This window comes from Callospermophilus lateralis, chromosome 4, assembly GCF_048772815.1.
Source record: "Callospermophilus lateralis isolate mCalLat2 chromosome 4, mCalLat2.hap1, whole genome shotgun sequence".
In the NCBI taxonomy this organism is placed as follows: domain Eukaryota; kingdom Metazoa; phylum Chordata; class Mammalia; order Rodentia; family Sciuridae; genus Callospermophilus; species Callospermophilus lateralis.
The window spans coordinates 101711508-101729597 of NC_135308.1; the positions used below are offsets into that span (position 1 = coordinate 101711508).

Below are 18090 nucleotides of genomic sequence, written 5' to 3' on the forward strand. Positions count from 1 at the left end.
AATAATATATGAAATTTAAAATGTATGAAAACCTTTCAATGACAGAATATGCATTTTCTGTGAAAAATAACCTTCCTAGCTTCATTGTCTTCCCCACAAACAAGGTAACAACCATGAACAGGCATGACTACATCTGAAATTCAATACTGAATAGGCATCATTCCTTCACTCATTGACTTAGCAAATCTCTTGTGAGCACTCTGTACATAGCAGGCACTGGTATACCACAGTAACACCTCAGTTGAAGTAAAATAGAAAAGCTATCAGCTTTCATAGACATTCTGCTGGGACAGACAGACAGTAAGTAAGATGAAGAATTAAAAGATACGGCATGCTTTGTATTTTAGATACATATTAGGAGAAACACATAATGTAGGGAAGGGGAGGAGAGGGAGTTTAGGGAATGATTGAACTTTCAGATTGAGCCTCACTGAGAAGGGAACTTTGAATAAATGCCTGAAGAAAGTGAAAAAGCTAATGGTAAAAGTGTCTGAGAGAAGGACATTCCAGGCAAATGTAGCAAGAAAGCCAGAGTGGTTCCATTAGAGGGAATAAGATTGAAGGCAGCAAGAAATGGAATGAGAGAAACTAGAGTTCCATGGTGGATCCTGTCATTCATTGCAATTTCTTTGGCTTTTACTTTAAATGAGAATTGCACTGGAGAATTTTGAGCAAAGGAGTCACATAACATTACTTCAGTTATGAAAAGATAACTTGTTGCTGGTAGAAAAAGATCAGAGGAATTACATACAATCGCCAAAAGTGGTAACAGTATAGATGGAAAGAAAATTCTGGATATATTCCAGATAAATTGGTATATTTAATTGTATATTTAATTTTACATTTCCTTGAGTTAAATTCAGCATATATTTTGAGGAAGGAAACAAGAGGAATTAACAGTAGACTTTATGTGAAGTATATGAGAAATGCAGAAGTTAAGCATGGCTTCAAAAGTTCTGTCATGAGTTCCTGAATTGCCATTACTTAAGCTGAAGGAGTAGATATGGACACATTAAATGTGAGATGTCTATTAAACTTCCAAGTGGAAGTCATATTGTGAGCTTTATATGTGTGGAGCTCACAGGTGACATCTGAGTTAGAAATATCAATTTGTGATTTATCATCATATATTTTTAAAGCCTTTGGCTGCATGTGATTACCTAGAATATTAGAGTAGATAGAAAGTGGGAGGAAGATTTCTAAGGTATAAGCTGAGATTTACTTAAAGTAAGTTCTGATTTCAGTCTCTATTATTTCTTAACCACTATGCTGAATGAAGAATTTCATGAACCCAAAAAATGGTTTGGAGAAACTTAACATTAATAAACCAAGAGAATCAATTACCTCTTTGATAAAGATATATATGCATATTTTGAAAAAAAACAAAATCTAAAACTAAGCTGTTTTTAAATGAGTCTAAGAAAATCATTAATCACAGAATAAAATCTGAGTAGCTCTTCATCTCCTTTCATTTGTTATTATTATCAGCTATATGATATCTTTGAACATTGCACATGGTACTGTCAACCAAATATACTATCTCTATACCATAAATCTTCTTTCCTCCTTAATGCAGTTAAATTGAAGTTTTGTGCTGTGAATCTTAGAACTTTATTGAACTGAGGATGCAAAGGAATCTGTTGTTGGGTTTTGAATATTTAAGAATATTATACATGGCCTTATTTATAATTCTAAAGCTCTATTGTCCCAATGATAATCTGGGAATCAGTCTCACTGTCAGGTAAACTTGGTCATATCTATCTTACTTTTCTAATTTAAACTTTGGGGATAATAACTCCTGTGCCATTTCTTCCACATAGCTTGTTTTGAGTTTCAAACTTAACAGTGAATTTGAAAATGGTAAAATAGATATATAATTTCTATGGATTATTATCAAGGTAAATAAAATAATATAAGTGCATTCAATATTTTAGGTCCATAACTATTATTCAGTAAATCTTACTACATTGAGGATTTGGGGCTTTTATTTATTTATTTTATATTTTGTATTTTTTGCAGTGGTAGGGATTGAACCCAGGGCCTCATGCATTTAAGCACAGTACCACCGAGCCACATCCCTAGCCCAAGATTTTTAATGCATGACTGTAGAGATGTTGTCTCTCATTTATGCACAGGAGAAAAGATTCAAAAGGAAACATCTCATTTGTCATAGTCCTTACATTTTCCTCTGAGTTTAGGCACTGTAGTTTTTCTAAGGGGAAATATTTGATCAGAACTATGCTTCTTATTTATTAAGAACAATCACAAAATGTACATTTAAGAATAAATACTTATTCAATTTTATAATAATATTTGATATCCAACTGAATTTAATGCCTAGCACAAAATAAGTACTTAAAGAATATTTGAGGAATGAGCGGGTAAGAGAATGAAAGAGAAAATTAATTTGTTCATTAACTTGATTGTATATAGGTGTTGAGATTCATATGAAACTAAACTTGTTTAGATTTTATTTTAGATAATTAATTCATAAGTGCATGAGTTTTTTAAAACTCCTAGACTCTTGAAAATTAAAATACATTTTTATTTCTAGCCTATTTTATGTCAATATAATTATCAAAAATGGTTTAAATGTATCTCATAAAATATAAACCATATCTTTGTATTTTTAGAGAGAGAGAATAGGGAAAAAATAAAAAGGCCATCAACTGAAGGGTGAGTTCTATTGATAAAATATAAAATACCTAACAATAGTTTTATATACAAATTCAAAAACTGGAAAAGGAAATGGGAATAGACTTATGAAAAATAATTCCTGCTTTGCTGAATATGATTATGAAGGAATTTCAACAGACTAATAAAGCTCAGCACAAAAATAAACAAGAGCCAGAGAGCAGGGTAGAAAATATATTAACTCACAATGTGTATAAGTTGGTATAAATTTCTTTCTAAACATGTTTAACATACAATTTGCTATGTTGAAGCACTAATCAGAAGCTCTGGCGATTTTGTTGGTGTAGGTAAACTATGCTGCCAAGGCTAGTTTTTATAAAAGCATGAAAATATTCTGAAAATGTTTGCAAATTACTCCTCCAGGGCACACAAAAGTACTTCAAGTGTGTTTCTAGGAGAAAGATACATTATTCAGCAAGGCTAAATAAGTGATGCAGTTCAGAGTAATACAATGAAAGTAGCTAAATGTACTGCAGTTGTCCAAAACAAAATTTCCCTCATAGTATGTATGGTTCAGACTCTCCTGGGACAAGGGTTGGAAATCTTTTATATCTGTGGATAAAAGCAACATTTTAAAACATGTGCTGGCACTTACTCTTACTGAAAAAATAATTTTATGGTTAATTATTGTTTAATCCAGTCTATAGTGGTAGGAGAAAAAACAGGCAATGGCTTTTTCAAAGATGGTTGATTTAATCAACTGCATGGAGTAGGGAAATGGCAAGGAAATATACAGAAAAAAAAGATAATCCATTGAGTCTTTTCGAGAACTAGATTAGGACTTAGCTCTTAATTGCTAAAATCATCTCATTGTTAAGTCAGGGAAACAGGGCACTTATGAGTATGGTCATGGCACAGTTTGTTTTGGTGATGGTGGGCAAGGAAGAAGGTGAATATATTGGTTCTGGCTCCTTCCTGTTGTATGGATTTTGGGAAATCACTTAACCTAGCAAGGCCTTTGCACCTCTGTATAATAATGGGAGAAGACGTCTTCTTTTGTTGTAATGACAGTTGATATCTTCTGACACGTTGCAGTTATTATTTTTGTCTAAGTGAATGTCCTCGTCATTAGGTCAAAATTTGTTAGTTGAATTTAGATTATATTACAAGTCCCACAAGAGCAAAGACCAAATCTATATTGTTTAATGGCATATCAGAGATCTTCAATTTGTATAGTAAGCAAATTAGAGAATGTATACCTACATTTCTAATCTAATTATAATCTGAATTTCTAATTACACTCTTCCTAGCAGCCACTGTCTTCCCTTGGACAATTTATATTAAAGGGAGTAATCATTTTGTGATCTAGAAGTATGCCTCATCCATAGTTTCATCATGTACTTTTGTTGAATGACTACTACAGTTTTTCTTCATGACAGAAATAGAAAATGTGTGGCAAAGCAACAAATTAAGAAGGACATTCCATTTTTGATCTGTCTGGTATGATCCAAATTAAGAAGGACATTTCATTTTTGATCTGTCTGGTATGATCAGCCAATGAAATTTCTGTGGCTGAGTAACCATATGATACATTTCCTAATATTTAAAAAACTAATAACATTCCATTCTGTTTTTACTTTTTAATATGACCACAACAGGTTATGCAAACTCATTTCTAAATTCATAATTTGAAATAGGAATACAGAAAGGAAAAAAGATATAAAGCCATAGTATGTTAAGTCATTTTGAACTTATTTACAAAATACAGTAGGGCAGACAGATTGTGGACTTTGGAATTATTAAACCTGTATTGAAGTCCTAATTGTACTTAGTAGTCATTAATTTACTAAACAAGTTTTTTAACTTGAGTTTCACTTAAACATATCAATGAAATGGAAATAAAAATGCCAATAGTTTGTACATTAATATAGATAAATAAATAACTGTAATTACTTAATACTTTGCTTATATTCATGAAAAATGATAGCTATTGAAGAATTTGCACCAAATTTGTCTTGGTTCTCTTCTAACATTTGCTCTACCATAGCTTCTAATAGGTTATTTGACAGCTTGTGATTAGTAAAACAGAATCTTTGCTTTTGGATAAGAGCTTAATATTTAGTAGACAATATTTTCTTCTAGATGATCTTAGCTACCGCTGGCTTCTAAATGAATTTCCTGTATTCATCACAATGGATAAACGAAGGTTTGTGTCTCAGACGAATGGCAATCTCTACATTGCAAACGTTGAGGCATCTGACAAAGGCAATTATTCCTGCTTTGTATCCAGTCCTTCCATTACAAAGAGTGTGTTCAGCAAATTTATCCCACTCATTCCAATACCTGAACGTAAGTATTTTATTTAATGCACTGTTTTTCAAGTTTGTCTATCTATGACATACCTATACTAAAAAGAAGAACAACTCTCCAGTGGGGAGGCCAACCTGCTTCTTAGGTAGGATAATACAAAAAACAGGCATCTAAGTGGAGTGAAAAGCTTAATTTTTTTTTTAGTTGTACACAATACCTTTATTTTTGTTTATTTATTTTTATGTGGTGCTGAGGATCGAACCCAGGGCCTCGCACATGCTAGGTGAACACTCTACCACTGAGCCACAACCCCAGTCCGTATTCATTCATTTTTGATGAATATCCTATATATGTCTGTTCAGTCTATGTTATTAATTATATTTCTTAGTTTTATAGCTTCTTTGTTAAGTTTTGTTTGGACACATCTATCCAGTAATGAGAGAGGCATGTTAAAGTCATCCAGTATTATTATGTTGTGGTCTGTTTATTCTTGAAATTGAGAAGGGTTTATTTGATGTACATAGGTGCCACATTTTGGAGGAACATGAATATTTATAATTTCCTTAAGCAATATGAAATGACCTTCTTCATCCCTTCTGATTAACTCTGGTTTGAAGTCCGCTTTATCTAATATGAAGATAGAAACTCCTAGTCATTTACAAGATCCATGTGAATGTTTTGATTTTCCCCATCTTTTTACCTTCAGTCTGTGGATGTCTTTACTTATGTGGTGAATCTCTTGGAGAGAGCACATTGTTGGGTCTTGTTTTTTAAACTAATGTGATAGTCAGTATCTTTTGATTGATGGTTTAGGCCATTTATGTTCAATGTTATTATTGAGAAATATTTTTTTTATTCCCTATTATTTTGATTTATTTCTGATTTTTAATTTGAATCAGTTTTTCCTTTGGTTAACTATTTTTCTAGTATAATTCCTCCCTTTGCTGGTTTTCAATTTTATATTTTATTTCTTCTTCATGAAATATTTTATTGAGTATGTTTTGTAGTGTAGGTTTTCTAGTTATTAATTCCTTTAACTTTTATTTATTGTTGAAGATTTTTATTTCATTATCAATTCTGAAGCTTAATTTTGTTGGCTATAGTATTATTGGTTGGCATCCATTTTCTTAATTTTTTGAGTTGTGATTTACCTAATAGAGCTTCCCTAAGATGGTTCAGTTCAGGTTAGCTTTCTATAGCTTAGGACTGATTCATTCCTCCAGTGCCAACTTATTGGTTGCAATAGGAATTGCTGGCATCTGTTTTGTAGCCATTCCTACTTCTTTGTAAGTCCATGAAGAGACCAAATGATTAGATCTAAACAAACAATAGCAAGTACAGATGGGGGTGAGGGGTTGAAGAGCAGTTTTATTATTTTGATATTTTGAAGGAAATATTTACATGATGCCAATAAGTAAATAAATAGCCTTTCCTGCTGTAATTCACATAGGGTGCTATGGACAGGTTCGTAGTGAACTAACTGTCTTTTAAAATTCACTGCTATTTAAGATAATCAGATCATACTATATTTGCTTTTTTTTACCTTGCTTTTTATCCCAGTCCTGCTGCTACATTAATGTCAGTGATTTACAGCACCAGAGGAAACACCAGCATAAGAGTTGACAGACAGCTTTGGTTCCTGTCTCTTCCAGAATACAGTGTGACAATGGGGAAAATGCCATAATGCCACTGAGATGCCAGATTTCTCTCTGTAAAGAAAGAGTGACATAATTAGTATTCAATACATGTTGTTGACTTTATGGCTCATTCTTTCTTCTTAGTCTTAGATACTCTCACTTCTTACTTCAGAGAGATAAAGAAACCATTGTGCAAAAATTCCCTGGATCATTCTTTCTACTTTCCCCAAGAAATATACTTGGCACTTCAACACTTCAGTTCATTTTCTTACTTCCTGTCTCTGTGGAAGAAATATTTCTCCTCCTGCTCAAACTGATTCCTCCTGTTGTTCTGGTTCACATCCCATTTTATTCAATTGATTCAATCACTTTTTTACTTTCTCTTATGATCTTCAAAATGTTCTCTTCCTCATTCCCTCTGTATGTTCTTTGCATTCAAAGCAAACAACTTTGAATAATCACAACTTCTTGTTTCTCAATTGAAGGATACTTTTTAGCCCTCATTCTGTTGGATCTCTGACACTTCTTTTCTACCTCTTATGAATATTCCCTTCTAATTTCCTAGACTCTTCATCTTCTACCTGTTGCTATGACAAATTTTGCCCAGTGTTTTTCACCAGAGATTCTTCCTTCTTATGTGTCTCCCCTGTCATTTCCTAGGTATTCTTAGCCACATACACATTTTTAATTGCTGCCTTATGAAGATCTCTTTAAATTTATGTCCTGAACTTGTCTCACAAAAAAGTTTTCAAGGAGGTTAAGTTCAAAGTGTTCAGAACACACCATTTTATTTTTCCTAATGCCAGGAAGCATTTCAACTCATCAATTCCTCTCTTTCCTTGTGTTCAGAACAGCTAGTCCTTGGATCTTAATTAGTGTAAGCAATGGAGAGTTTTGAGAGAAATGTAAAATGCAAAGAGCCTGAATTAACAGGCCTGGGACATGACCTAGAAATTTCTAAGTTCACTGAACATTCTGGGTAATTCTGATACATTGGCCTTTGGTCTATACCTTAAGAAACATTGATCCAAGAAGAGTCCTCTTGATTCCATTATTCAAATATAATTTTTGTCTGGTCTTTCTTTTCTGTTCTCATTTTTATGTACCCCAGGTCTAGCACTCACCTATTTTCCCAGAATTAATTAACCAACCTTCTTTAGATCTCTGTCGATGCCTTCTATATTTATCCTTTCCATGTTCCATCTTTTAAAACAGCCAAAAAGATCTTCTTTGTAAGCCAAAGGTAAGATCCATTCCTGCTCATGCTTGCATGGGTAGTGGAAATGGGATTCCCCTGGGTGGAGTGGACTGGCTGAGAAATAAAAGCTAAAAAAAATAGGACAATGAAAAAACCACAGGACACAGAAAGTAGTTTCAAAAGCAGGGGCAGGATGGGCAAGCTGATCAGGTGGATGGAGCTTCTAGACTGGCAAAATGGAGCCTGCACCTGCTTTATTTATATTGGGAAACATCAAAGGCTCTCCATAGAGTGTTCTTCACCAAAAAAGGTTACAGGTGGGCTGTACAGTTCTCTACAGGTTACACCCATCTCCAGAGCAAATATGAGGTATCTTCCTAGTAGAGAGAAGACAAAGCTCACGTGCGTTGGGCAATCTGTTACTATGGGAGAGCCACAGATAGTTCGCAATGCCAAACCTAAATCTCTCTGGCTGCCATATTAAGAGAAGATCCTCATGTAATTCATGGGTAGCTTCCTGAAATCCATATTACTTCTGTTACAAGTCTCATTGATAGTGAGAAATCTCAAAAGTCTTTTTCAGGCCTTTTACATTGTGGGTTAAAGCTGGTCTTCATCTAAATATATTTTAACATCAGTTGAGTTTCCAGACCTTTGCACAGCCCTTATTTCCTGTTTGCCTTCATCTTTTTGGACACTTCTTTCATCCTTTCTCCATTTTTTTTTCTGGTCTTGCCTCTTTATTTTTCATTCTCTTCTCCCCATTCTGTCCCATTTCCTTTCTTTTTTTTTCTATCTTTCTGATTCTTGTACACCACGGATCATAATGTTTTATACATATTTGATGCTCCTTAATGACTCCTTGAATTTTTGAAGTGAATTGCGTCAGATTGATTATATAGGGCTCAGAATGAGTCTATGTTAACTGAAAATGCTTGATGAACTTCATACTTTCACATACTAAATAAAAATAAACAAGTCTATATAGTGTGACATGATCAGTGCCTGTATGGAGAAAAGCTTTCCATATTAAAGTAGTTCTGAACCTACAAAAGTCACAATGTTAAATAAAATACTATTGTGTTTAATAATTCATTGATATTTGTTTCTTTTAATATTAGGAACAACAAAACCATATCCTGCTGATATTGTAGTTCAGTTCAAGGACATATATGCATTGATGGGTCAAAATGTGACTTTAGAATGTTTTGCACTTGGGAAGTAAGTATACTTTGCATTAACATGTATAGAAAAATATTAGTTTTTGTACCCTTTCAAGAAAAAAATAATGTAAATATTTAACTATAACCACAAATGTCTTTTAAGTGTTGTGATCTTTAGCTCTTGTATCTTTTAATTTAAAGTCCTGTTCCTGATATCCGATGGCGGAAGGTTCTAGAACCAATGCCAAGCACTGCTGAGATCAGCACCTCTGGAGCTGTCCTCAAGATCTTCAATATTCAGCTGGAAGATGAAGGCATATATGAATGTGAGGCTGAGAATATTAGAGGAAAGGATAAACACCAAGCAAGAATTTATGTTCAAGGTGAATATTTTAATTTTCTATAAATGTAATTAATATTTTATTCAGAGCCATTTCCACTGCTATATATTGATTAATAGTTTTTAAAACAGTCATATATACTATATTATACATACATGTGAAGTATTTATTTCATGTCTAGTTAAGTCACAACTGAGTTATAGATGTTATAAATTTATACCTTTAGCATCATTGTTAATAGATTGATATAGTAGTGTGCATGGTAATTTTCAAAATACAGTTAATGTAGCTCATTTACTCTTTTCAACATTCTCTTTTTTCCAGTACCTATTTATTTATAGAAGAGTCTATGTATTATGCCTTAGTATTATTCAGTAGTTTGCAAACTTTTGCATGTATCAACATTACCCAAGATGGAGGGCTTGTTAAAACACAGATTCCTGGGCCCCATCCTCAGAATTTCTGACTCAGAAAGTCTACTTTAGGCTTGAGAATTTGTATTTGTAACAAGTTCCCAGAAGATGGCGATGCTGATAATCCCAGAATCACACTTTGACAAACACTGATATAAGGAATCATTTTCCTTTGACAAAATTATTTCGGCAAAAGTTTTCCAGTCTCACACATTAAAATAAACTCATATTTTTTTCAGGCAACACTTGAAACTTTTCAGGATGAAATCATTCTTGTAATATTCTATTATATAGAATAAGCATCTAAGGCTTCAACAAGATCCTTCATTTTCAACTTTGGCTAGTGCTCCACTTCTTCTAGTCTCCCCCAAAATATAACAAAAATCTTGACAGAATTATTTAAACTCTAAAGATGTTGTCTCCATCTCCAATTTTCACTTCTCTTCAGTGCACTCCAATTTGATTTTCAACTACAACTTTCTGCTGAAACTTTAATTTTTATAATCATTGATCACATCCATGTTGTTAAAGCTGATAATCAATTTTCCTTTGTCCCTTATTAGATCTGACAGTATCAAGGGCCACACTGGCACCCTCCCTTTATCATGATTCATTTTACATACTTGGCATCTGGAATACACACTTATCAACTTCCTCATGTACCCCTCTCATTCTCCTTTGCCATGTACTAACTCTGTGCCTTTCTAACATTGGTGTGATCATGGTTTAGTCTTTGCACCTCTTCTCTGTGTTCCTCATCCCTTTTTATGATCTTCTGCATGCTCTATACCCTGAGAGCACTAACCCTGACATTTCTTCTGAACCACAGATTTGCATACCAAATGGCCTACTAACATGAACTTGCACATATCAAATGTACATGGAGTGGCATTGTAAGTGGGGAGAAATTCTGGTTAGATCTCTTAAATTTTTATATAAAGCTACATTTTTTTAACCAGTTTTCTAATGTGTGTAGATATTTTTTATTCAATACATTAAGGAAATTGCACTCCAGGTTCTCAGAGAAGTAGAATTTTGAATATTAGAATATTTTGAATATTCTAATATCTAATGCCTTAAAAGGACCAAAGTGATACAGCATGTATTTAAGGGAACTATTATTTCTCCTTTTCTAATGAGACATATTAGGGTTTTTCTTTAAGTATAATCAAACCACCAGAAGACTAAATAATTAAACCATGTACAGAATATATCAAGTTGATTCACTTATTTATATTTTTCTTGTATTATGTATCATGACATCCATGTGTTACCTGTGTGAGGACAATGCAGGAAAGATGCTGGCATTTCTACTTCAAGTGTTGCTAAGATTGTGTACAAAATAAAACCTGCATCAATTAACATGAACATACCTACTAATATTCAACTTTTAAAAAATTATCTCTCTATATATGTTAGACAAATAAAATCGTTAATTAAAATGCATTAAATTCTATTATATACACCATAAAAATTTATATAGATGTATATATTTACGTAATGTTGATAGTTTGGTGAGATAATTAAATACTCTGTTTTTTAAATTAACATAAATGTTAAATGTTTCTTATGAGATGTGTATATTACTTTTGTCAAAAATGAATGAGTTTTAATTTTGCCACACACCACTCAGGATTTTCTCCCCATACTTTTTAAAAGTTTACATCAGTTCATTTACATGCATCTATGTGGATGACTTAGATAGCTGACATACTCAATAAGACTATCAGATTGCTCATGTGCTTGCTCTCTAGAGTTTTTTTATTTTTCCTTCTTCTGGAAAATTTCTAGAATTTTTGCACTTTCGAAGCATATTTCTTCAACTGTTAAATAAATCAGATCAAATAAAGAGACTGAGATACATTTCACTGAGTCATGGGTTTTGCCAGTCATAGTGACTGTGTTTAGTTTCTAATATGGAAAGCACATTTCAGTGACCAGGTCACTGGGTATCACAGTGGTCAACAGATGAAAGTACAATAGGGTATCCCAGTGGTCAACAGATGAAAGCTCCAAAAGGAAGATAATGTATATTTGAGGTACTTAAAAAGAAAATCAAATCTTTATTCAGAAGGTGAAAATATGATGTCAAAATGAATTAATTAAGACATAATTCATTGATAAATAATTCTTTAAGAGCTCAATTTTCCTTTTAACAGATTTGAAAGATTTATATTGAAGGAAAAAATCAATCTTATGTGAATTAGCTTTCCAACAAACATGCTTTACAAATAGAAAAAATAATTGCTAACTGAATTGCAGTTACCTCATGCTGGGATGATGTAAGATTTGCACAGAACGCAGACCTATGCAAATACAGTTTTAATAGCTCTAACACTGATTTTGGACACATGCCATATCTAATGTATTTTCCATAAGAATGTTAACAAAATGTAATATTTACACTCTTGTGATTATGATGGATATTGAGACATTTAAAGTGTTCTTTGCTTTTTAGCATTTCCTGAGTGGGTAGAACATATCAATGACACAGAGGTGGACATCGGCAGTGATCTCTACTGGCCTTGTATAGCCACAGGGAAGCCCATCCCTACAATCCGGTGGCTGAAAAATGGATATGCGGTATGTATGTTCCAGTGTTGTGCTGTCTCTGAGTCTACATTTAAGCCACATTTCAGGGTAGTCCTGGGATAAACTTAGCAGAAGAGTCAGGAGAGTCAAAAGAGTAGGGGTAGTGGGCCCTGAAATATAAAAGCTTCATTAAAAAGAAAGAAAGAAAGAAACTGAATGTTACGTATCTTCTTTCAGTTTAAACAACTTTCTGTAATCTTATCTTTACCTTCTCTCTTTCTCTCTCTCTCCTTATTTTTCCTTTGTTCCACTTTTTCCCCTTCTTCCTACTCATCCATCTCCACTACCTGATATTGTCCCCTTTTTCTTGCCATTGTTTGCCTGAATCCCACAGAAACAGAGGTAAGAGAGACGCTCTTAAGTCCTACCTTTAGCCCTGGGGACAAGTAGCAGCAGTGGGATCCTTGTCTACTTTCCCACTGTATTCTCCCAGCTGGTCCAAGAGGGAAAAAGGTGGACTCTCAGCTCTGTAAGATGAGTAGAACAAGAGCCATTGGGCATGGTAAGTGGGTTTTTCCTCCCCAGGCCATGAAATTCCCACTCTTTACATCTTAGGTAATAGTGGGGGTAGATGAACATAACATAGCTGGATTAAAAGATAAGCTCAAGCCTAAATGAAAGCATTTCTATTGAAGTTTATGGAGACGGTGTGTTTTACTTTTATTCCTTTCAGTATCATAAAGGGGAACTGAGACTATATGATGTCACTTTTGAAAATGCTGGAATGTATCAGTGCATAGCTGAAAACACATATGGAGCCATTTATGCAAATGCTGAGTTGAAAATCTTGGGTCAGTATCATCTCTAATTTCTCCTCAATGTTTATCAGGAAAATGACATATAAAGTATTCATAGATTACATTTTATCTACATTATTTTCTCTAATTGCTTAACTCAATAATTTTGGAAATGTGGTTTAGAATGGAATGGTACTGTCTTTGTTTTCACTGAAGACTAAGTGAAGAAGAATAACTCTTTAAAGTTGTCTTATGTTGTTTGAAAATTCCCAGTGCATGTAAATTACTTCATAAATCACATACTTTTTTAAACTAAGAAGCTGTACTCTTATCATTTTGAGAAATTATGGAGTGTAATGGGTTTTGAACATTTTTAAAATGGTAAAACAAAAATTACCTGTGCCACTTTTGACAAGTCTTGTCTCATAAGTCTGAGAAGCTAAATATTGGCCTTCAAATTCACCTAACAGCTAAGACTGACACTCCAGCACTGCCTAGAATCTAGCCTCAGATGAGTCTTTACCACTTTGGAGCTTTACCAGTCCCTGAGTTTCATGCTACAGTTGCTATTCCACACCTTCAGGCTATTCTGGAAGTCCATTCCCCACCCGGATTTCTACTTTCATAGTGTTATTTTAGTTTCTGTGAAAATATAAATCCTTTGGCATAAAGTCTTTCAAGTTGTCATCCACACTTAAAACTATCTCTGCACCACCCCTGTCTTCTCAGTACTCTTCATCCAGAGAAGGAGGTGTCTCCTCCATTCCTCTACTGCTATTTTCATTGTTTTTTACTTTTCCTGTTATATTGTATCAGTAACTATTCCTTCTCTTGTGTGTGTGCATGCATGTGTGTACACATGTTCTTTTAAGATATCTCTTCTAGTCATATTTTATTTTGGAACACTCATCTCTCTTGTCTTTGGTGACGTCCAGTTCTCAGAAGTCCAAGACCATTTCTTCTCCATCTCTTTCACTGTTCTCTTTCTATCCCCTCCTCTGTCTGGATACAAATCTTGCCCTCTCCCAGAGTTCAATTCATCTGGTTCCATTCCATTTTCTTCCTGTATCTATTCACATAGTCTGTATAATTATTCCTGGATGATGATGATGATGATGATGATGATTATTATTATTATCATTATTATTGGAATTCTTACTCAATTTCTTCCTCCCCCATTAATTATCATATCATTTCCATCTCTATCCCAGATACTTATTCTCAGCTTCAGACTCAATATAAATACTTTCTAGAAGAGATGTTCATCCAGATAACCCAATAGACAATTCAAAATCACCAATGTGAGTGTCTAAAACCTACTTCATTATCTACAGCCACATCTTCTATCCTCCAAGATTCTCTGTTCTGAAGGATGGTAGAGTCTTCCTGGTGCCTTTCCCACATCTGGTACATCCACCAAACTTCTCCAGTTAACACCAATAATCTCTCTCAGATCTTTCACATTTTCCTTATTTTCATTACAACCACTTTAACAAAGTTCTTACTGTGTCATATCCTTTTCACATCATTTGAAGGAGTTTACACAAGGCTTGTTCATACATTAAGTAATGAATCCATGTAGTCAGGCTTCCTCTTCTAGAATTGGTTATTGAAAACATAAAGAAATGGCTCAATGTGGCCAATTTTATTCTTGCTGTATCAAAAGGAAACTCTCAAAAACACGTGTAGAACTGCAGATTGAGTGAATCTAGAAGACAATAAGAGATGAGAAAATTTTAGGAAAGTGTTAAGGAATCTTCAAAAAAAGTTTAGGTGGCACTAATTTTAACTTTCACTGCCATTTATTATAATGTTGAAGATCATACTCCCTTTCTTCCTCCCTAAAGTGTAAATTCCTTGGTAATATATTTAGTCTAGTTATGTTGTGTATCAAGCAAGCATTGCCGTTCAAATGTCTTTGCTGCAAAGGGGTATGAAATCATTTTGATGCTTAACAAAACAAATGAGGTGAGATTGATTCTTTCCCAGATGTAAACTTTCTGTTTTCTGCTGAAGTTATTATTTATCTTGAGATATTTAAAAAAGAAGTGTGAAAACTCGCTAGATCAGACTGAATGATCTCTCTATATTCAAGCCTAAAGTCTTTAAATCTTTTAATGACTATCAATATAGTAATTAAGCAAACTATTCACCCATTGAGTCTCACATAAATAGTTCCAGGACATCTTTATGTTAGTCTCAATTTATTCTTATATTTTATACCTTTAGGAACAGTGCTTCTATCTCTGTCTTGCTCTTTTTCTTCCCGAATTATCCACTTAATTCATTTATTCTTCCACCAAATATTTATTGAGTGTCTACATCAGATACCATTCTTCTAAGAGAAGTTGCATGTGATACAATAAAGAACAAAAGATAGGCTATGTGTCATACTTTCTATTTCTTAGTTAAGTAAAAATATTCCCTCATTCCTTCCTACTTCCAAAAATGTGTAGAAATGTAGTCTAGATTCTATTTCTAGGAATCAAAATATCAGATAAAATGAGGTCATTTAAGGGACTTCAATTCACTAAAAACTAACTTATAAATTTTCTTATTTTCTAGATGTACTTCAATTTAAAAAACATAATCTTATTAAAGTTTCTCTTATATTTTTTTCTGCTATATGTCACCCCCCAAAAATTAGTCTAAACAAAATACATCCAGATTACAGGAACAATGAAATGGATTAAATCCTTGCATTAAAGGCATTGTCTCAGAAGCAGCAATACTTAGGAGCTTAGTAGAAGTACAGAATCTCAGGTCCACCTAGACTTAATGTGGACATTATAACAAGATCCTCAGATGATTTTGATACACAGATAAAGTTAGTGAATCACTGGACTAAATGAAGAGTCAAATTCCAACTAAAGGGCTGGGGTTGCAGCTCAGTGGTATAGTGCTTGCCTAGCATGAGTGAGGCACTGGGTTTGATCCTCAGCACCACATAAAAATGAATAAATAAAGTAAAGGTATTGTGTCCATCTACAACTAAAAAGAAAATTTAAAAAAAAAATTTCAGCTAAAGATATACATAATCCAAGAAAGGCTCCAGAAAAGCTGGGGTACAAATGACTGGAGTTTGGATAAATGATGTCCCCCTGCAATCTGCCTAAAGACAAGGGGAGTGAGCACTGGTCAAGATGTGGGGACTCAGAAGACAGTGAAAGCATACCATCAATGGAGTGACCATTCGTGAGACACTATGTCCAGCTATCATCATTATTGCTGTCTACTTTGAAGTGAGGATGAGCTACAGATGGCTCGTGTGCTCCCTAATGAATGGGGTCCCTTTTCCCACAGCTCTTTGTATATAGGTCATGAAGGCAGGAATTGCTCTGTTACTTGGGCATCTTGCAGTATGTCTGCACACAGTGCTTGGCAAACATCTAATGAGGGAAGGGTGATATTGTTTCATGATATCAGCATATTTTGAAAATAGGAGGACCTAGATTCAAATATGAATCCCATCAATATACTTCCTATGGTAGCTTTGTGAAATTACAGATTTCCAATAGATTTCAGTTCTCTTAGGTATAACTTCTGCATATTTCATTCAAGGCATGGTTGAGAGGATCTACTAGGATGATATGGGAATGTTTACAGGCTTACTTCCCTCCAGCCTTTTACTTCACCTCCCTTTTGGAAATGAATCAAAACAATTGAATTAGAGGTTACTTTGTGTTGAATTTGTGTACAACATTTGATTGTAACTAAAGTTTATAACCCAGGTATCATGTATTTATAATCAAGGCTTCAGAATTGTATATTTGAATTGGGTAAAGTTTATAATATGTAGAAATTATTAAATAAAAGAAAACTATTAGGCCTGGATCATAATTTACTGAGATTAACCTTTCTTCTCATCAGAATGGAAGAGAACTGATATAATACAGAAGAAATATTTGGATTCATTAACAAGAAGAGAAAAATAATTGTTTGTTTTTCTTTCAGCTTTGGCTCCAACTTTTGAAATGAATCCTATGAAGAAAAAGATCCTGGCTGCTAAGGGAGGAAGGGTTATAATTGAATGCAAACCTAAAGCAGCACCTAAACCAAAGTTCTCCTGGAGTAAAGGAACAGAGTGGCTTGTCAACAGTAGCAGGTCAGTTTGGGAACTAGAAGTATAATTCAAGTTGATTATTTGGGAAAGTTTATTCTGTAGAATATTTGTTTTCATTTCACTAATACAATTGTTATTTCTTCCAACTTTTCTCCAGAGAAGGTACTATAGTAATGAGATGAACAGAATTGAATTTTCAGTATTACAAAATTTATAAAGCATTTAGGACTTCAAAGCTCAGAGGTGCAGGTTGCTGTTTGTAAATTGCCCCAGACTACTCAGCTAATAAACAGTGGGAAATTAAATAAAATCTCTCCTACTCATTGTTTTTCCAAACAAGGGCATTTATTCACATTTTATATAATTTTGAACAATTAGCCTATTAAATATTTTGATAAGAATATAAAATGATGATTTCAAAGTATATAAGCATGTCTTCCCATCTTCTTACAATGAGCAGGATATTCTTATCATCTCCCCCAATAAGCAGACCACCTACCAATGTTTTGGTGGTTTTGGTTCAAGACAAAAAAAGCCGAGGGTGACCGTTTAAACCATCACTGAAACGTTTCTGTAGGCTTCCTAGAAGAGGTTACATTTATACTGAGTTCTAATGAAAGAGAGAGAGCTAGGATGGGAAATAGGAAGAATGAGAAGTGGGGGTGGGGCTATGTTCCAGAAAATGAAGGCAGCATAGCAAAGGCCCTGAGGCGGGAATATAGGATGTGTAAAGAACTGTAGGAATGGCATAATTTAGGGAAAAAATGCAGAAGGCTTTTAAAGGATAAGACATAGTGAGCTAGTTTAACAAATGTAGAATTGTCTTTGCTAAGGGGATTGGGTTTCATGTAAGAATAATGGAAATCTGTCTAAAGCCTTAAAAAAGGGAGGGATGAGATACTATTTTGCCTTTTGAAAGAATATTCTGGCAAAAGTATAGAAAATAAATCTCCATAACAATCCAACAAAGTAATACGATGGATGTGCTAAGGCCTGAAAAAG

General features: G+C 33.9%; 1 protein-coding gene across 1 annotated transcript in view; it reads left to right on the forward strand.

The window, feature by feature from the left end:
* The window catches only part of Cntn1 (contactin 1), a 252914-nt gene that overhangs the window by 123758 nt on the left and 111066 nt on the right, over positions 1-18090 (forward strand). The window contains exons 7-12 of the mRNA XM_076852771.1: positions 4777-4983; positions 8901-9000; positions 9144-9325; positions 12155-12279; positions 12962-13079; positions 16980-17130. Of these exons, the coding sequence (XP_076708886.1) occupies positions 4777-4983; positions 8901-9000; positions 9144-9325; positions 12155-12279; positions 12962-13079; positions 16980-17130 (883 nt within the window). The remainder of the gene's footprint in view (positions 1-4776; positions 4984-8900; positions 9001-9143; positions 9326-12154; positions 12280-12961; positions 13080-16979; positions 17131-18090) is intronic.